This window comes from Monodelphis domestica, chromosome 6, assembly GCF_027887165.1.
Source record: "Monodelphis domestica isolate mMonDom1 chromosome 6, mMonDom1.pri, whole genome shotgun sequence".
Classification (NCBI taxonomy): Eukaryota; Metazoa; Chordata; class Mammalia; order Didelphimorphia; family Didelphidae; genus Monodelphis; species Monodelphis domestica.
The window spans coordinates 45,772,655-45,794,490 of record NC_077232.1 but is presented as its reverse complement, the minus strand read 5'-3'; the positions used below and the strand labels follow the sequence as shown (position 1 = coordinate 45,794,490).

Sequence of the window (21,836 nt, the reverse complement as noted above, 5' to 3'; positions counted from 1 at the left end):
TGTGTTGGACCCATGACTCCCATGTGAAGATCAAACTTTGCTAAATTCAGAGAGACTTAATACCAAAGAGGAAACCATCAGGGGATGAATTATTTGGCTCCAACAACTTGTGAACACCAAGGACTGATGTGTAGGTGGGGTTGTCATCTGCACTGGTGCAAAAATCAACCACCATGTTGAAATGTGAAAATGAAGACACTCATCCAAGAAGAACTTTATTTAGTCTCCTCCACTCCACAGAGTTCCAGAAAAGCTAACTAAAATTTCTTTGATAGAACATATACCCTTCCATTGACTCCTACTAATATTTCTATTTGGGGGGCAGACCTGCTGTATCCAGATTATCTATATTTTCTGTCATTAATATAAGTCAGAGAAAGGAGGAGACTGTAGATACTGCTGCTCATTTTCATTATCTGATTATTTTGTAGAAATGTGTTCAGAAAAATTTCCTAAATGCTCTGAGTGGAAGATAAAGAGAATGGAAGAGAAGGAAGGGAATTGTGGGAGAGCTGAACTCCTCTATAACCTTCATGTTGCATATTACCTAGAGGTTTCTTTAATTTTTGAAAGATTTGGGTTTTTTTGAAAGATTTCAATACATAACAATGTTCTACTCATCTTTCAAATCTCCCTGAATCTTTCTAGATAGCCCCATAAGGGTAGAGGTAAAGTGGGACCTTTTCAGACACAAAAAAAAGCTTGGCTTGGGTATAAGAATTGGTGAATAGGCCTATTTCTAGGTGTGTTTGCATGTGTGTGAAGGAAGTGGAAAGGAAGAAAAAGGGGGAGAGCATTTTAAAAAAAGAATGGAAGTCTCTTTTCTCTAGGAGTTTACAGTTTAGCTAGCTAGAGGATGAGGTGGGGGGGCACATATAATAGAAATGATCTAAAAATAACAAAAAGTTCATATATTTTTCAAATCAACAATGACTTGAAAAGAAAGTTACTTCCTGGGTACTTCAGGGAGAAGGCATTATACATAGATTACTAATATATTCACTATACAAGTCTCCTTGAATTATTTCCTTGAAATATCAAGAAACAAAGTGGAATAGAATGGAGTTCACAAAAATTTCATCCCACAAGGTGGGTATAGAGCAAAGACTGTTGGTGGGGTTTGGGGGAGGGAAGGAATTAATCATTAATCAATTACTATTACCAATGAATAAATCAATTAGCATCACTAATTAATAATTTAATCAATATAACTGACTTTTATTTAATTAATTAGGTTAATTAAATAATTAATTCAAATAATTGCTAAAAAGAGATGACTGCATTGTGATACTCAAGAGGAGCCTGGATAGACCTACCATTTGGGCAAATGAGGACATTTTATGGGAAATCTGGGAGGTCTTCTTGTTTCTCTAGTTAATATCTCCATAATTCCCTATAAACTTGGGAAAGCTGCTATCTCTCTTGCCACTATTCTTTGATTTCTTATTTTTTTGTGGCTTAGAGACATTCAGGCTGAGTTGGACAGGCAGGTGTGCAGTGACAATAAGACCAAAGAGCCAATCCTCCAGAGTTTTTAATGGGGCCGGGAGGTCTTACTGAGATCACAGAGGGTTAACAGAAGGAATAGTGAGTGCCCTGGTTGGCTCCCCAATCTCTCTGGTGTATTGGTCCTTCATACCAGCTCCCAGATCCTGCAGACTGGAAAACCAGAGCCAGAATATATCTCCATCTTTCTCTACAATGAGTACCACCTTGGTTAGAAAGACCTACCTCCTCCCGTCAAAGGGATATATTTCACAACCAATTAACAAATGGGCTACAGGCATTTATCTAAATAAAAGAGGCAATTTTCCTAAACTTGGAGAAAACACATGACACTATAGAGTCTCATTTGGAACTTTTTTTTTTTAATATCCAGCTCTGGTTTGGATAAGGATATTCTTCTGAATTCAGGCTGTCTTCATTCATTTTTTTAAAAAAATGGCATCTCCACTGTAGTCATTTGTTTAGAAGGGGATGAATGAGGCCCTTCCCTGTAAAGTAGGAAAAATACCAAACTCAGTAACAGTGCCTATTAAATTAAAAAAAAAAACAAATTCATCAGAATCGATGCATTAAGCTTGATAAGATTTGTAAAATTTATCGAGACAGTTCCTCCAAGGTCTGGTGTGAGTTATGAAATCTAATTTTGTTTTCATAGCTCTGTGATAAAATTTTATCAATGTTATAAAAGGGGTCTTTACCAAGACTGACCGGAAATCTGAACTATCTGGCCAGGCAATAAAAACACAATCCTCAACTGCAAAGTGTCAGACAAGCAAGGTTTAACGGAAAATTGATCGATAAGTCTTCCTTTTACAGTTGAGTGCATTCACTTTTCCCTCATAGGATAATAGGTTTTTTTTAATGGGTTTTCCATTAATATCAGACTTTAGTGTTAGCAGGAAAAAGAAAGACATAAAAAGAGAGAGAGAGAGAGAGGGGGAAAGTTGTTATTTCCTAATGGTAAGGCAGCTCTACGGAGGGTTATGTGCTGGTGGGGCTTCTGATTTTTGCAAGAAAACCATGATGTTGTATTTGTCTTCTCAAGGCAGAAGGAAGGGCCTAATGACATAAAGGAGGTATTTTCATAGGCTCTGTCATCTTTCTATGTCTCAATTTCCTCATTTGTGAAACTGATATTCGCCAAGGGATCAGTGATATAATTCTGTGATTCTAGAAAATTAAGGAGGACTAACTTATCAACAAAGGGTCAAAAACTGAAGGCAGATGTGGTAGTAATAACTGACAATTATATATTTTAAAATTTACAAGTTGAGGAGAATCTAGGTGGTTTAGGGGATTGAGAGCCAGGTCTAGAGATGGGGATCCTGGGGTTCAAATCTCCCCTCTTACACTTTTTCTAGCTGTGTGACCCTGGAAAATCACTTCAACCCAACTGCCTAGCCTTTACTACTCTTCTGCCCTGGAACCAACATTTAGTATCAATTCTAAGACAGAAGGTGAGGGTTTAAAAAATTTTTACAAATTAGTTTGTTTATATTATTTCTCTTAAACCTCATAACCACTATGTGAGGTAGGTAGCATTGTCATTGAGTTATTTCAGTTATGTATGACTCTATGCAAACTCATTTGGGATTTTCTTGGCAAAGATAGTGGAGTGGTTTGCCATTTTCTTCTCCAGCTCATTTTACAGATGAGGAAACTGAGGCAAACAGGGTTAAGTGACTTGCCTAAGGTCACACAGCTAGTATCTGAGGCTGGACATGAATTCATGAAACAAAGTCTTCCTGATTATAAGCTCAGTGTTCTTTCCACACTGCCCTGAGGTAGGTAACACAAGCAGCATTACCCTCATCTTATGGATGAGTCAACTAAAGTCTTGAGGCAGCAGCAAGGTGGCTCAGTGGATGGAATGCCAGACCTGGAGTCAGAAAGACTTGAATTCAAATCCAGATTCAGATACTTACTGGCTATGTAACAAATCACTTAATCTTTCTTTGCCTGAATTCATTGGAAAAGTAAATGGCAGACCATTCCAGCATCTTTGACAGGAAAATCCCATGGGCATCATTAGTGTACTATGGTCTAGGGCTCATGAGTTGGACATGACTAAATGACTGAACTACAACAACCTTGAGTCTTTGATTGTGTTCACAGAGCTAATGAGAATCAGAAGTGAGATTTGAATTTAGGACTTCTTGATGGGAATGCCAGTTCTCTATTTATTGTACCATGATCTCTGGTCATGAAATCAAGAGATGTTGGGTTCAAATTCTATCTTGGACACTAAACTTTGGTCAACTCAGATGATCCCTTCTGACCCTCTGTTTCCTCATCTCTAAAGTGGGGAGGAGAATATGTTTACCCCATACTTACCTAATAGGGTTCGAGAATTATCTAGTCATTTTTATTTCAGTGACTATCTCATAAATTGCTGAGTCAAATTGCGTTGAAAAAAAGGAGATAAAATTTATATTTGGAATGGGGGAGATGCAGTTAGAATTAGAGAAAGTGGGTTCACTTTTTGCCTCAGTTTCCTCAACTGTAAAATAGGCATGATACTAATAGCATGCACCTTGTAGGGCTATGAGGATCAAATGAGATGATATTTGTATAAAGGACTTAACACAATTCCTGACACTTATTCCCGAGGTAGGAGTCACATTTCTGTTAGTGGATTTCTACCTACCCTCCAAAGGTGGGAATGACATTGAATGTCAGAGTCCAGATCCCAAAGGAACTCAATAATCTAGAATAACTAATGAAATGGAGTCAAGGAATAGTCAATGGAGTCTATAATCGAGTTATAAATAGAGCCATATCACCAGAAGATCTATTTCCTAAGATGATCAAGGAAAAGGAAACAAACTATTTATTATAAAATATTTAAAGCAGTTCTTTTTTGTTGTGGTAAAGAACAAGAAATTGAAGGGATGTCCAGCTGGTGAATGGCTGAACAAACTGTGATAGATGATTGTAATGGAATACTATTGTGCCATCAGAAATGACAAACAAGATGATCAATAAAACCTAGAAAGACTTATATGAACTGCTGCAAAGTGAAATGAACAGAACCGGGAGAATGCTGCACAGTAACAGCAATAATGAATGATGATCACTTGTGAATGATTTTATTATCAACAAGGCAAGGATCCATGAAAACTCCAAGGGATCCATGATGAAAGGTTATTTGCCACTATAGAAGAAGCAGAGTCTCAATGTGGATTGAAACCTACCCTTCACTTCATTTCCTCCAAAAAAGTTTTTTATAGTGTAAATAATGTGTCCTTCTTTCACACCATGACAAAGAGGGAAATATGCATTTATGATAAAACATGTACAATCTATGTACAAATTTGCCTCTTTGGGGAAGAGGGAGGAGTGGGAGAGAGAGAAAATACAAAAAAAAAAGTTTATTTGTTTCTTGTTGAATAGGGGGATTTCAAAAGGAAGTAGGATAATAATAATATCAAGAAAGAAAGAAAGAAAAGACCATTGAGGAATCATTTAAAAATACAAATAGAGCAAGAGAAAATGCAGAATGGAACCCAGACAAAGAAAATAGTATTGAAACTACAACATTAAATTGGAGGGAGCAAAATAGCATTGGGACTACAGCATTAAATAGGAAATGTGTATATATGTATATATACATATATACATATTTTACATATATACAAATTTTTGCATGTATATATATATATATGTTTTAAAAACTGCAGGTAATGGACATTCACAATTTCATATGTGATCCTCTTTTTTCTGCTCTTTGAATGTGGAAATGTTGGGTATATTAATGTTTATTAACTTCATAGTAATAAAAGAGAAAAAACATTTTTTAAAGTATAAAGACCTATTTGTGTTTCAATGCATAGTGCTGTAGAGGAATGATCACAAGATTTATAGCCAGAGGATCTGCTCCTTCAATTTTCAAATTTTTATTTTAAAACTCTTCCAGTTCTTAGCTATGTGAATTTGAGAAACTTGATTAATTAATGTGGCCCTCACTTTCCCATAAAATGAAAGGGTTGGATAGAATGGTCTCTACGATCTATTCTAACTTTAAAATGGTGACTACATGATAATATTTTAACATGTATTTGTTCATATTGATGTTTTAGCTAAAAGTAACAAATGCAACCCACTATTGATGTGCCATTTCTGAAACTCTTTTCCACAACCTGCCATAAATCACCCTCAAGGAGTACATTCAATAGATATCTTCAGCTGGATGCAAAATAAATTCAACCAGATAGGAGAGGCACCAATGATTTTAGGGGAGAAGATATGGGGTTTTTGGCAGACAAATTCCAAGACTGAGAAGCAGGGTGTTGTGAACAAAGGAGGTGATAATACTGTGGAGGTACACCTTGTTCCAAATATTTCCGGATGATCATGTCTAATATTGGACATTCCATGTTTGAAAGAGCTTTCATGTGTTTGAATACCTCCAGAGACAAGAATGATGATGGAACTGGAGATGGTAGCATGTTAGGATAGATCACTTCAAGAATAAAAAAATATGGTAGTGGTAGAGGTGGTGTAGCAGGGAATGATAACTGCCTTTAATATTTGAAAGACTCTCATAGGGATTAGGATGAGACTCATTCTCTGGCCTCAAAGGGTAGAACTAGGAGGAATGGTCAAAAAGAGAACCTTTTAGCCACATGAAAGACTAAAGAAGGAAGCACAGGGGAGGGAAAAGAATGTTGAACCAAAAGTGAGGAAAACACTAAGAAACCAGTTTTGACTACAGTATTGTTGTTGTTCAGTTGTTTCAGTCGTGTCCAATGCTCTATGACCCCATGGGAGTTTTCTTGGCAAAGATACTGGAGCAGTTTCCCTTTTCCTTCTCCAGTGGATTGAGTAGATCCTTTTGTCAAGTAATCAGAAATTAATGGACTTTATGCACATACACAGTATGTATGTATGTATGTATGTATGTGTGTACTGGATGTTTAATCATATTATTTTCCCCTCAGTTGCCAAACATGCAAAGATCTCACTTATTCTCAAAAAAAACATCCTTTCTTTGACCCTGACTTTTCCAGTAAGCATCTCCCCCCTAGGAGTGAACATCTACACCTGTTAGAGAATTTCATAGGCACTCACTCAGAGGTTAAATGACTTGTCCAGAATGACTTAGTCAATATGGGTCAAAAATGGAGCTGAATCCACCTCCACTAGAGGGTAATGATGAGGATCAAATAAGTTGATGTATGGAAAATGCTTTTCAAATCTTAAAGAGTTACATTATTATCATCATCATCATTATTATTCCTGGCTTTTGACAATTGACATTTAAACAGAATTTTAAATGAGCAGCTGGGTGATGTTGTGAAGAGAGAACTGGACGTGGGTGTCAGGAAGACCTGAATTCAATTTCTCCCCCCTCTCCCATTCCAGTGATGGGCAAATCAATCAACCTTCCAAGGTCCCCAGGCAACTCTCTTAGACTGTAAGTTACAAAACAGGTACCAGTCTGCATTGCTAGAGTTTCTATACTAGGACTTTCTCTCTGAAGGTGAATTCAGACCAAAACATATCTAATTTAGTAAAATATTTTAAGGTGTGCTAAAACAAAACAATCTGACTCTCATAACAGATCTGTAATAGTACAGATGAAAAATCTGAGGTCAGGGAGGATAAGTCACTTATTCAATCACAGTGCTAACAGGTCTGAGATAGGACGCTGCTCTGCAGATGACACCAGTTGTTTGCCTAAGAATCCTCAGCCTCTTATTTCTAACTTCAGGCCAGATCTCTCCACACCAATAATTAGTGAAAATCAACATATCCAAAGATGAGGCCATTTTCTCTTTAAAACAGTTTTCATTGCTGTTCAGTTGTGTCTTACCTGTTGTGACCTCATTTGGAGTTTTTTGGCAAAGATACTGAAGTATGGTATGCCATGCCCTTCTCTAGTTCATTTGAAGATGAGGAAACTGAAGCAGACAGAGATGAAGTCACTTATCCACGGTCACTTAGCTATCTGAGGCCAGATTTAAATTCAGGTTTTTCTGACTCCAGGCTCGGTGCTCTATCCACTGTGCCACTTAGCTGCCCTACTAAAATAAATCCTTTCCCTGTTTTCAAAAATTTCTGGATAGGCTGCCATTATTCTCTTGGTCACCCAGGAAGATGTCTTAACAGAGTAATACTTGTATTTCCCCTTCTTTATTTTTTAAAATTAATATCATCTTCTAACATACTTCAGCTACTCAAGTTCAATACCCCCATCTCTACTCATTTGATTATCTCATCTATTATCATATACTTCCTAACTGCACTTACCTATTTATCCTTCAAACAACTTACCAAGTAGTTTTTCCAATGTACCACTTAAATTCTTCTTCCTGCCTGTATTCGTTCCTTGGTCCTTTGTTCTTTTCAGTTTCATATTCTTGTCTTGGATGGGCTGGAATATCACCTGTCCCCTGTCATAAGTCATCTCTGTTGAAGTATTTCCTTTCTATAAAGTCCAATTATGATGCCATTTCTTTTTTTTAACCCTTACCTTCTATTTTAGAATGAATACTAAGTATTGATTCCAAGCAGAAAAATAGCAAGTCACTAGGACAAGGTCACACAGCTAGGAAGTTTCTGAGGTCACATTTGAACCCAGGATCTCCTGACCCCCAGGCCTGGCTCTCTATCCATTGAGCCAACTAGTTGCCCTGACATTGCTTTCACAAGTTCCTTCCACCTCCAATACAAAATGAAATGGATCACTCCCCCTCCCTTGGATTACTTATATGTTTCTCTCCACATTATTCCGCTATAAACTTCTTGGGATCAGAAACTCTGTGATATCTCTCTTTGTAGCTATGGCTCCTGGGATCTAAGCAGTTAATAAAAAATATGTTGAATTTTGAAAAAAAATCATCCTTTCTTGAGACAAATTTGACTTGTTGAAATATTTGGATAAGTGCCATTTGGATTGGAAGGTTCAGACTTATTCTCCTTGACTCAGTCGTGGGGGCAAAAACCAAATCCAGTGTAGGAAAACTACAGGGAATCAGTTTTTAGCTAAATAAAAGGAAGAACTCTCTAGCAATCTGAATTAGTTTATAATGGAATAAGTGTCTTCATACAGGGAACTCCCTGGCACACTATTCAGGTATTCAGGAAAATGTTGTGTGACCACTTGTTAGGGATGCCAAAGAGTGAATCTTATATACATCAAAGGCTGTATTAGTTGATCTCTGCGATCGCTTATATTTCAGAAATTCCATTAATTATTTAAATTAATTCAATTAATTTTTAAATTCAATTAATTTATTAGAAGAATAATTTTATTGTTTTCTATGTCATAGCAAGTACAAATTTAGAAAGAGATTGATATGCCTGGAGTAGGGAAGATTCACCTTCCTGACCTGCCACCTCATTGGCCTCAGTTTTCCCAGTTGTAAAATAAAAAGGAGAAGAAAATGACAAACCTCTGCAGTAGCTTTGCCAAGAAAACTCTGAATGGAGTCACAGAGAATCAGACATGACTGAAATGACTGAATAATAACAATGTAGGAAAAAAACCACTTTTGCTGTTCTTTCTTTTGGAAGGACCTTAGTAATTCTGCTGAACTTCAAAATGCTCATCAGAGTTCCTCTGTGTGGTTGTAGGAATATTCCAGAATATCCCCCCAGGAGGCATGCACTGGTCTATTTCCTTAAATTCTTTAACTTAAAGAAAATTAAAGTATTTTTAAATTTTGCTTAAATTTCTTTAATTCCTTAAAAGGAATCAAAACTGTCCTCAATACTAATTGTCTCACGGGACCAAGACTCAGACTGTTTGTGTGGCTTCCTGATAACTAGAGTACAAAAATTCATGAGGTTTTGATCTTTTTGTAAATTCTTCATATGGATTTCATTATTTTTTCTGGTTTTATAAAGTAAACCTTTGGTAGTTTGGTAGGGCATTTAATAAGTAAGTTAATTTAATCAGTATTGTAATTTTATGATATTGGCTCATCCTATCCACGAACAATTATTATTTTTCTAATGATTAAGGTCAGTCTTTATTTCTATAAACAAAAGTTTACAGTTGTATTTATATAATTCTTGCATATCTCTTGGTAGGTAGGTAGATTTGCACATGTCATATTCTGTAATTATTTTAATTTCTCTTTTATCCTCTTCCTCCTGGATTTTTTGGTATTATATAAAATATAGAGTACTAGCTTGTTCAATGGTTAGAGCATCAGGCCTAGAGTCAGGAAGACCTGAATTCAAAACCAGTCATAGACACTTTACTAGCAGTATGACCCTGGGCAAGACATTTAACCATGATTGCCTCAGTTTCCTCATATGTAAAGTGAGATGGAAATGGAAAACTACATAGTGGTTTTTTTTCCAAGAAAACCCTAAACAGGGTCACTAAGAGTCAGAAACAACTGAACAATTTAAAAAAGACAAATGTTTGAGGCTATGAAAAAGCAAAAAACATTATCCCAGTTGTAAGATTTGTAAATGGATACAAACACTCTATAAGCAATTTAGAGTCATAAAAAATTACTAAACAGAATATGCCTTTTGACTCAGTTAGTTTGACTCAAAGAGCTCAAGAAAAGAAGAAAAGGCCCTCTATCACAAAATATTTAAGCAGTTCTTTTTATGGTGGTTCAGAACAAAAAAGAAACAACTAAAAACTAATGTGATGCCTGTCAACTGGGGAATGGCTGAACAATCTGTGGTATATGAATGTGATGGAATACTATTTTGTTATAAGAAATAAGGAAATAGATGATTTCAAATATTTTAAAGACCGTATGAACTAAAGTCATTTCCTTCTCCATCTAAAGTGGGCAGAACTGGAAGAACAATTCATTGAATTGAATTAAAATATTGAAATTATAAAAAATTAATAATTTTGAAGACTCAATTGATGAGGGATGAAATGAACAGAATCAGATCAATTTATATAATAATAAAGCACTATAAAACAAACAGTTTTGAAAGCTGCAATAACTTTTTTAAACTCTATATTGGTTCCAAGACAGAAGAGCAGGAAGGGCTAGGTAATGGGGGTTCAGTGACTTGCCCAGGATCACACAGCTAGAAAGTATCCAAGGTCATATTTGAACTCAGCATCTCTCATCTCCAGACCTTGCTCTCAATCCACTGAGCCATCCATCTGCCCTTGACATAAGAACTTTTGATCAGCACAATGCAAACAGTCATCATTCCAGAGTTTACAATGATGCTAACAAACTTCCAAGAGATGATGGATTCAGAATGAAGAATGAGGCTTTTTTTAAACATGGCCAAAAACTCTGTACATTTATTATGAGTATTTTTTCCAATGGCTAGGGGTCCCAAGGAAGATAAAATAGATTTTTGTTGATTAAAAAATAATAATACTTTAAAAAATGTCATGAAGAACTCTAGCTTGACCCAGAGGGTTGATTGGGAAACCACTGTGGAAAGACACTCGCTAGTTGTGTGACCATAAGCAGGTCACTTAACCTTTTCTGCCTCAGTTTCCTCATCTGTCAAATGAGCTAGAAAAAGAAATGGTGAGCCACTTCAGTATCTCTGCCAAGAAAACCCCAAAATGGGGTCACAGAGAGTCAAAAGTGACTGAAAAATGACTGAACGACAACAAACAACAATGGCTCCCATTTGGAAATAACCCACATTGGCCGAACTCCCATCACATGCAGTCTTTGGCAGTCAATGCTACTCCACCGAACCCCAATGCCAAAAAGTGATGACTATTTTGGACAAATGTATGACTGTTTTCAGATTATGTATGACACCACATGCCAGAGTCACAGAGAATGCAGCTTGTGAGGGAGTGGATTTTATTTTGTGATTTATGGAGGGAAGAATCTGGAGATTAATTTAATACAAAAATTTCAGATGGCCCCACATGATGCCATTTATTTTATTCTGAAATGTGAATTGTTCAAAACACTTTATGATTAGAGTCTCTCCTGTTTTTGTTTCGGTTTTTTTGTAGGCTGAAGGAAGGTCTGAGATGTTATTGGTGTCCTAATATGAAAGCCCTCTTCATTGATAAAGATCCAGAGTTCATCTCTAAACTGCTTAAGAATAGAAACTAATATTTTGTCTTTCTTTCACTAGGTCCTGGTATATAGTAGGTCACCTAATAAATGGCTATTGACTGATTAATAAAATCACCTTGAAATTATCAGGCTCTCTATTGGCCCCATCACCTTAAAGATGAGTAAACTGAGTTAATTCTCCGCCTAGAGAGGGAAATTAACATGTTCAAGGTGACAGGCATCCATGCCAATGTTCAAGTGAACATATTTCAAAGGAAAATGAATAGTGTCTACTTTTAAGAACGTCACAGATTTCCCAAACTAGACTAACTCATTTCATGAGGCAAGGTGCAGGTGGGAGGGGAAGGATCCTGAAAATTCATTTTTCCAAGAGCTGCTGTGATTTAAAGGCTTCACATCTTTCCCTCATTTGTGATGGCAAGAGCCTGCATTCATGTGAAAAGTAATCCGTCCTTGTAGGAGATCCCCCAGATAAGGCATACCTCCTGAGCACCCTGGGCTTACATATTAACTAGGCTGGGAGCACAAGCGGTGAAGACGAACAGGGCACTTTTATAAGCTAAAAAGAAAATTCTCCAAAGAGAGGAAAGCAAATGGGAAGAGAAAAAAAAAAACACCATTCAGGCTGCTTGTTTTCCTCACCCTCAAAATTATTATCCTTCTTAATGGAAATTAATTCTACAGGTAGCAGTATATTGGCATCCTATAGTTTTTATACTTTAAAAGAGAAATACTTTACCATGATTGGAAGGAAGTTTAATTATCATAGGAAGCTTTCCCTCTTCAGATCCAGTAGCCCTTGTCTTCTACCACTTGGGACCTTGAGGCAAACTTTGGTTTGTTAGCCCTAAACCAAAACAATCTTTTCCTTGTTCCTTTTGGTAAAAGTGCTACTTAATTGTCCATACTTAAGGAGCTTTAACTGTAATGGTTAGACATTAATGTCCAAGCAATTCTTGAACATGGTAACCAAGCCCTCCTCTACTTAGTAGGCAGCTAGGGGTGAAGTGGACAGAGTAATGAGTCCTGGAGTCAGGAGCCCTAATGTCCACTCCAACATAGTATCCCCAGATGAGAGAGTGGTCTCAGAGAGATTCTAGTGTCAAAGTTTGAAAGGTGGAAGGGGCTTAAGAAGCCATTAAATTCAACCATTTCACTTTACAGATGAGGAAATTAAGTTTCAGATGAGCCAAAATGACTTGTTCCTATGGATAGCAAATGTCTGAGGGAGGATATGGACCCAGGTCTTCGTGATTTTAAGTCTTCGTGTATTATAACATACTGACAAGGAAACAACTTCCAATGACCTTGGAATTCAAACCCATCACAGACCTGCTCACCTAGTGATCTGGGACATCAGGTCTCAAGGCAGCTTGATCCCAAATGTTCAGGCACATGAAGGGAAAACCACTGGGGAAAAACACCTTTCTAGAACAAAAGATGTCCCAGCAGCATTCATCAACATACAAATTAGTAAAACACACACCTTGACTGCCCAGCCAACACTGCCTAGCTGAAGCCAAGCTCTTACTTGAATCCTTTATTTTTTCCTCACCCTTAAATATTTTGTGTTGGCAGAAGTGTTAGAGTTCAGTTTCAATACACTAGTAATAGTTGCCTTGCTTCTTCCTGTTTAAATATGTTGGTTACGCCCAGTCTACTATGACTGGAATCACCAATGAACTCCTCTGGGGAAAAAAAATGCCCTCCCTCCCCACTGCAGATTCTTTCTATTTCCTGATTTCTAACCAACCACTTGGGTAGCATTGCCTTCCTGGCGGTGCTAACATGGTGGATGATAGTCTTTAATGAGTCCCTTTGGGAGATTGCACAAAAACTCTTTTCCCAAGAACAGCTCTCTTGCCTTGAATATTTTTATTGAGTTCCATTTATAGAATCAAGTTCCTTACATTATGGAAACTAAGACTTAGTAGTTTACTGGATCTTTGGTTCATGGGTTAAACTGTGTGTGTTGCTTAAAGTTAAAGGAATCCAAGGGGGAATCTAAAATTCCTTAAGTGGACTATTTGTTTATAGAGTGTTGAAAGGTCTTTAGAGTGGAGGGTTAAGGGCGGAAAAAAAGAATTAAAGCAATAAAAGTATAAGAAATTAATGAATGGCCTAATAGTGAAGGAAAGAAGGGAATAAGAGAGATGAACATGGTGGAAATAAAAAGCAGATCTTAAGCCCTGGAAAATATATATTAAAGTCCTCTGAGCTTCAGGATGATTTTTCTTCTTTCTTCATCTTTTCTCTTCCCCAGAAACATAGTTGGGAAGTCAGAAGAAAATTATGTCTTGATCAGCCTCATCAAGCTGCAGTTCTGAAATATCACTTCATTGTACAGAATGTGGGGTCCACGGGACCAGCTAGGCGGCTCAGGGGATAGAGAATCAGGCTTGGAGATAGGAGGTCCTGGCTTCCAATCTGAACTCAGATACTTCCCAGCAGTGTGATCCTGGACAAATCACTTAATCTCCACTACCTAGCCCTTACCACCCTTCTGCCTTGGAATCAATATACAGTATTGATTCTAAGAGAGAAGGGAAGGGTTTACAAGAAAATAAAAATAAAAAAGAGAATGTGTGGGTACCACTTCACACAAACAAACAATAAATGTGGAGTCCTTCAAGGGCAACCTGAAATTTGTTGACTAAACATTTTATTCCCTCCCTTGTAAAAAGAATATTTTACAAGCCTAGGGAGGAGGTGGTTTTTGATGCCTCATTGTGGTGTGTCAATAACCCTGGGTTCCAGAAGGCAAGACCAGGGCACCAAAAGATGTTGAAAGTCCTACCAAGATGGGAAGGTTTTAAGATAAGACCCAGTCATTCCAGTCATTAACTGCATGCCTGTTTTCTGACAATCCACCTAACTAAATTCATAAAAGGAAGTTTTTTGTCATAGCAATTCATAAACATCATTATATAAAACATTTATATGAGATTTTTAAATTTTGTGAAATGTTTTCCAAATATTATCCCATTTTAATGTTTGTGAAATATTTTACAAATATTATACCATTTTAATGTTTGTGAAATATTTTACAAATATTATCCCATTTTAATATTTGTGAAATATTTTACAAAATATCCCATTTTAATATTTGTGAAATATTTTACAAATATCCCATTTTGATGTTTGTGAAATATTTTACAAATATTATCCCATTTTAATATTTGTGAAATATTTTACAAATATCCCATTTTAATATTTGTGAAATATTTTACAAATATCCCATTTTGATGTTTGTGAAATATTTTACAAATATTATCCCATTTTAATATTTGTGAAATATTTTACAAATATTATCCCATTTTATTCTACCAATAGCCTTGGGAGGTAGATGCTATTATTATCCCTATTTTACAGGTGAGGAAACTGAGGCAGACAGAGGTTAATTGACTTCACCAGAGTCACGCAGTTAGTGTCTGAAGACAAATATGAATTCATACCTTTCTGATTGCTCTATCTAATTCATCCCTAGCTTGCCTTCTAAGTTGAGGAGGAGATGGTTACTCTCTACCAAAATTATCTGAATCATGAAAATTAGGAATCCTTAAGGATGAAGATAAGGATCCTGGCCAATAGAATGCAGCATCAGAGTGATGCCCCTGACATCTGGGCTGAGTTTATAAATAGCTGGTTTTCCTCCTTCCTATTCAGCAAGAGACATCATGGGCATGGGCACCAGAGTTCTCTCCATGGCTTTGTATTTACATGAATGGTGTAAAGAGATAGCTCATTGAGGGAGGTTTCATATTAGAAGCTCCTAAGATTAGAAAATGTCATCGCTAGCAGGAAACACTCCTCAGAAAACACCTGTCAACAATGGCTTCACCCACAAGAGCCTCCTGCTAAGTGGTCTTTGTTGATGTTGCCTTGTGGCTGCTTTCAGGTAAAGCATCCTGCTGTAAATGATTCCCTTTTATGTCAAATTCTAGTTCACATAAAACAGAGCTCTTTCTACTTACCAGCCTTCAAGAGCAGGAGATGTGTACAGAGACAGTACTGAATCCTTCTTATCTGTCTGAAATTGTCAAAAAAGAAAAAGCGACAGTCACCATCGCAACCTGCCAGAACTCCCCGTTAATAAGTAACTTTGCATCTGATTTCTTTCCTAATCTAGAACAACAGGTGAACTCATTTCTCCCATTGATCCCTCCCCTCCGAATGATACTGAGGAAATTTGCCGTCTCAGGAAAATCCAATTTCTCTCAATGAGCAGCTGCAAGCAGACCATTATTGTTGGTCAGCTCAGAAAGGCCAGGCTGGCTGCCGGCATTGATTTCTAACGGATTTTGTTTTCTCTGCAGAAGAAGAGCCCTGAATCTGTTATTTTAAAAAAGCCACAGAGAGTATTTATGGGTCTTTTGAACAAACACACACACACAATGATGTCAGATTTTTCTCTCAACACCAACCCTGACAGCATCCCTCGACGCCACAAATTTCCCTTTGCACTTTTGGGTAACATTCTCCACTCATTAATTCTTGAAGCTGAAGCAGGTGTAGAGATGAAATAGCCTTCATTTACACACCTCGTCAGATGTCTAAAAATGCTAGCTCCAGGCAGCCCGTCGGGATTTGACTGGAGACATGCCATGAGGTTGCCCCTGTGGGAATGACCACATTTTGGGGGCAACTGTGTGTCCCTACATGGGATCAGGCAACAGAGGAGGAAGGATGGAAGTAAAATAAAGTTCCCTTGGGGACAACATCCAACAGATGCTGCTGGGCTGATTTGCATCTGGAACACCTTATCCTTATGTGTAAATGTCAGGCTGTAAATTTCTCTGAAAAAAAAAAAAAACAACAACCACCCCGGGATAGAAGCAGTCTATTTTAATAAATAAAATGGCTTCCAGTTGATACAAAAATATTGAAATCTGACATGGGCACATATATGGAACTGATTCAAAATATGATAAACATATCCCCAAAGGAAATTACTAGACTTATTAAAAAATCTAGGATGGTTGAACAGGGCTAGAATTATCTTCCACTCTGAGCACTGGCTGAAAATCTAGTTATTGCTACTGGGTGACCCAGAAAGTCAACCAAACAGGAACATGGGTAAATGAAAAAAGAGCAGGAGCTGATTTTTATTTATTTATTTATTTATTTATTTTGCTAACTTACAAGTGGCTCTGATCTGTGCTTGCTACCCTGGGCAAGCTTTGAGTCTGTGAAGTGAGTAACTCTACCTCACCAGCAAAATGTGATGTGTTGATGACTGTTATATTGCATCTGAAATCCCATTTACTAGTAATAGAAAAGTTCACTTAAGACTTTTGCCTTATGTCTCTGGGTGCCTCATATTTCCGTGTGTGATATTATCAATTTTCGCTTCAGGAGGTTTCACATGTAAGAGCTTCAGATTTTCACAGAAATTTGCACATTTGATCCAGGGTGAAATTAGACCATTTTCATAGCCAGCCATCTTTTCCTTGGTGGCAGTGGGATAGGATATTTTTTTTTCCCGCAAATACTAATTTAAAAAAAATATTTTTCATGGAGATGTAACCTCAAATAAAATGACCCTAAAGGACGAGCCACTCACTGCCAGCTGGCTGAGAGAAGCCAAGTAGACCCATTGGCTTCAACCTCTTCCCTAAAAATGGAAATAATGCTAAAAATCAATTTTTAATAAACACTCAGGAAGCTTTGAAATCTTGAGCCAAAGGGGGGTCCGTGGAAGGGCAAAGCACCTGCTAATGGGGATGTTTTGTGTATCTTCACCTAAATGTGATTTTCTTTCTGTAGCTGGTCCTGGCAGTTGGAATTTATTCATATAGCCCTACTGATTTGCAGAACTGGGAGTAAATACCATGCCATTTGCAGTGATTACCATGAGCCCCCTTCAGGAGAAATGATCTACTACTTCCCGAAGCACATTAAGGTGGCGGATTGAGGTATGGGCCTGGCTGAGCTATTCTGTACACACTTAGCTAGGTTGCAATTTATTTTCAGGCAAGGCCATGAGGTGCTTCTAAAAGAGAAAAGGGAAGAAAGAAGAGCGTTTGCTAGGAGATTTTCCTCTATGAACAGAAGCCAAAAAACTAATTCATCAGTGTTTTATTTTAGGTCTTTTAAAAGGGGGGTGACAGTGGGGGCTATCTTTCCACTAGAAAAAATAAGGAAGCTATTTTGCTTCAGGTTTTTAATTAAGATGGAAAAGCAGACAATGGCCCTCACCCCTTCCTCTTTATACAAATCCCCTTCGACATTTTTTTTTCCTTGAAATCCTCCATTTTGCTTGTTTTCCATATTTGGGGTCAGGTACACCTCTCAATCTGACTTGTTTGTTAACAGTGAGTCTTTTTTTACTTTATTTGGGAAGGAAATTGAAATGTCTTTTTTTTTAAATGTATCTTCTGTCTTAGAATTAATATTATATACTGGTTCCAGGGTAGAAGAGTGGTAAAGGCTAGGCAATGGGTGTTAATTGACTTGCCCATTGAAGAAGTGTCTGAGGCCATTTTGAATCTTGGATCTCACAAGACTTTCCATTCCCTGAGCCACCTAGCTGAGTCATGAAATGTCTTTCTAGGATGATACTAGGTCTTCTTGCTAAAAGTAGCAGTCTATAGGTAAATGTTTAACAACTGACTTGCTAAAGGGGGTACAGTATGAATGATTTTAAAATTTAAGATTAAAAGTTTTATCAAAATTTTCTCCATCAGTTTGTTAGTCATAAATATTCATTATGTGCCAGGGATTCTGCTAAGCACTGGGGATATAAAAAGGCAATTCCTTCCCTCAGAAAGCTTATAATCTAATAGGGGAGACAACAAGAAACAAATCTGTGCAAACTAGCTCTATGCAGGATAAATGCGAAATAATTTAGAGAGGGAAATGACTATAATTAAAAGGGGTTGGGAGGTGACTTTCTTAAGGCTTTGCATCACTCTCTTAAGTCTAGTCAATCAATAGAACAACATCAAAGTCAGGAAATGTAATATTTGCATCTCACTAGCCTTACGACCTGGTTCCAGCACAAACCTGGGCAGGCTATGAGTAGTTGGATCAGCGGAGCAGAAGTGAAAAGAGGAATGGAGTTATGTGGCATTCATTGACCAGAAGCATCTTTATTTCCATTCAGCTAAATCTGGATGTCCAGGAAAATTAGGCATTAAATCCCAGAGAAGCAGATGCGTATTTGTGGCCTAAAGAGACTCATAGATAGGATCTGGAGCTAGAAGGGATTTTAGAATACACCTAGTCCAATTTCCTTTTTTGTTTTTTGGTAAAAGATAAGAAAGCCAAGGCGTGGAGTGTCAAAATGCCCCATCATAAGTTACCCAAGGAGTAAGAAGCAGAGGTAGAATTCAAATGCAGGTTCTCTGATGCCAAAGTAAAAATTGGTTAAAAATAGGGTTTTACAGTAGAATTAGCTGTTGACATACTATTTATATTCCACAGTTACTATGTCATGAGTCTTATAAACTCCCCAAGTGTTCCAAAAATATAGCATTTTTCCATTGAATAAAATGAATTAACTTTTGATATTAACTAGTAGCTGACATTTTTTTCCTGGAAAAATATCCTTAATATAGTAATTTTACTGGCATTACTTAGTCTAGTTTTATTGAATTTCCAGGAAAAGATTTGAGGCATCAAATGTCATTCTATGTAAAATGTGTAAGGTAATAACTTCTAAGACAGGCTGCATGAAATTATGGTCGATTTGTAATCGTTATCTCATAGCAGGTATGTCAATGTGTACACATCAAGTATTATAATGAAACCAAGCCCAGAGCATGGCAATTCAGATAGGAATTAATTTAACAGAAGCTTACCTTGGATTGTGAACTTTCTATGACAGGTGCAACAACAGTATCTGCGGCATGAGCCTTCAGCTGTTTCCTGTTGTGAGCAGAACTTGCTTGGATATCCACCAGCTTCTTTGACTCTGCAAAAAGAATTTAGAAAATACATCATCATGTTTGAGGGTCATTTTTTGGACCCTAGCATGATGAAAAACTCAGAGGTTTATCTGCTCTTGCTGTTTCACCATATATTTTTCTTTGGTTTTCTTTTCTTTCCTTTCCTTTCCCTTCTTTCCCTTTCCTTCCCTTGCTTTCCCTTGCCTTCCCTTGCCTTCCCTTCCCCTCCCTTCCCTTCCCTTCCATCTCTTCTCCTCCCTTCCCTTCCTTTATCTTCCCTTCCCTTCCTTCCCCTGTTTCCCCTAACCTTCCCTTCCCTTCCCTTCCCTGTTCTTCCCTTCCCTTTCCTTCCCTTCTTTTTCTTGACTCCTTTTCCAATCTCTTCCCTTCCCTGTCCTTCCTTTCCCTTCCCTTCCCTTCCCTTCCCTTCCCTTCCCTTCCCTTCCCTTCCCTTCCCTTCCCTTCCCTTCCCTTTCCTTGCCTCCTTTTCCAATCCCTTCCCCTCCCTTCCCTACCCTTCCGTCTTGGTATCAAAACCAGGTATTGGTTCCAAGCCAGAAGAGTGGCAAAGGTTATACAATTGGGGTTAAGTGACTTTTTGGGGCCACACATCTCAGCAGTGTCTGAGGTTGCTTCCTTTCTTTTTTAATTTCTCAGATATGTGTTAGGATTAAAGTTAGAAATGATGCAGCTGGGGGAATAGGGAGCAGAACTCAAGGCAGGCTGCCAGATGATTCTAGACTGGGCAGAAATTAAAACTAAACTAAACTATCAGGGGTCTATTAAAGGTCTCATATAGAAAAAAAATAAAGACCGATCCTAACAGCTGGTAGGGCGAGCTCTCTAGATCTTGGAGACAAATGGCATTCATTCCTTCACTGTTTTTGATTTTTTTATATGGCCAGGTTTTTTGTGATGAAAGCCATTCAGACATTCTCGGGGTTTTTTTGCAAAGTCAGATCCATTTTCTGGCAATCCAATCAATTTTCCCATTCTTCATTTCTTCATCCTCAACTTCCCTGCATTGTTCTATAGTGTCTAAAAAAAGAAAGGCTATGGCTAAGTGTAGAAAATTCCCTTGCTGTAGTCTAGCCAGTATGTCATGGGAAAGTCATGCATGGAATGAAAACCTTCACTGGCAGTTAAATGTCCCCTCCTGCCCCTAATGCCCATAAATGTAGTATAAACTGGAGTCAAAAACAAATTCATAGCCTCACCTCAATCTGTCCTCTTGGGAATCCCAGGAAAGGTACCTTTTGAAGCATACCAATTCCTTTTTATCCTTTTTATTTTTAAAACCCTCCCCTTCCATCTTAGACTCAATATTATGTATTGGTTCCAAGAAAGAAGAGTGGGAAGGCTAGTCAGACTTGCCCAGGATCACACAGCTAGGAAGTCTGAGGCCAGCCACTGAGCAACCTAGCTGTACCCTCCAAATTGTTTCCTAAAGAAATAAAATAAATAGAAAAGCAACACATATGTCATATAAGCTTCTGAAGGAAAACCAAATTTGTATTTCTGATATAAAATAGACCCCCCCCCCATTCATCTGCCACTCTCTGGGAAGAAATCCATTAATTCCTTGAGGTCCAAAGGCACTATGTGAGGTCCCACAAGGTATCCCACCCCACTAGAAATTTAATGTGTACCCTTGTGGGAATCTAGAGAATTAACCAATGTTGAGTAGGGATTCTCAGGAAGCAACTTCCAAAGGGAGGGAAGTCTCATTGTCAGTAATGGTCATTCATGGCATTAAGACTCCGGATCCAAAATGGAGCTTTCTGCCAATATCATCACCTTTTTTTCTGGGGCCATGTGTCTACCAAATGGATAAATGATCACGAAGTTAATAGTTGCATTCCTTATTTTTATAATTCCCTGTATTTCCCTCTGACCAAGGTGTCTTCTCATTTTGGTTGACTTCTTATATCAGCCAGTCAACAAAGGCAAGATGTGGTACACCATGGCTTGCAACCTCAGGATTTGGAGGTCCTTAGAGTGAACTTACCCTGGAAGATTCCATGACTCTGCCCTACTAATCTCTAACCATCTCTTAGATTATCTAGGTCTCTTTGGCTACACTGGGTACCAAATGATGATAACTCCATGAATACATATGAATTAAGATGAGTAAAGAGAATCATGGCAGCCACATGATAAACAACAATGAGAAGCTAGGATAAAATAGTTGATTAATGATAGGAGACAGCAGAGAATGAGGTAGAATTTTTTGTTTAGAGCTCCATAAGAGGAGGGAGCATCCTTGACTTTACTTTTATTTTAATATATCACAAAATATTGAGGTTCTTTATTCAATAGATTGATGTAGTTCCCTCCAACAGTACAATTATATAATTCTAAGGGGTATTATATATAATATGTAATATAATAATATATAATAATACATAACCATAAATATTATCAAAATCTTCACCTCTCTTTTCTTTTCTGACTC

General features: G+C 37.5%; 1 protein-coding gene across 14 annotated transcripts in view; it reads right to left on the bottom strand.

Moving 5' to 3' along the window:
• Window positions 1-1,851: 1,851 nt before the first annotated feature.
• The window catches only part of DCDC1 (doublecortin domain containing 1), an 83,400-nt gene continuing 63,415 nt past the window's right edge, over window positions 1,852-21,836 (bottom strand). For 10 of the 14 annotated variants that reach the window (XM_016423463.2, XM_056801979.1, XM_007497215.3 and 7 more), the window contains 4 exons: window positions 19,295-19,407; window positions 15,467-15,522; window positions 7,783-7,901; window positions 1,852-1,994 (listed from right to left, as the gene is read on the bottom strand). In XM_016423463.2, coding sequence (XP_016278949.2) covers window positions 1,960-1,994; window positions 7,783-7,901; window positions 15,467-15,522; window positions 19,295-19,407 — 323 coding nt within the window. In that variant the 3' untranslated portion in view covers window positions 1,852-1,959. Of the gene's footprint in view, window positions 1,995-7,758; window positions 7,918-15,466; window positions 15,523-19,294; window positions 19,408-21,836 lie in introns of those variants that run through there. The other 4 variants (XM_016423467.2, XM_056801978.1, XM_016423464.2 and 1 more) reach the window with 3 other exon arrangements.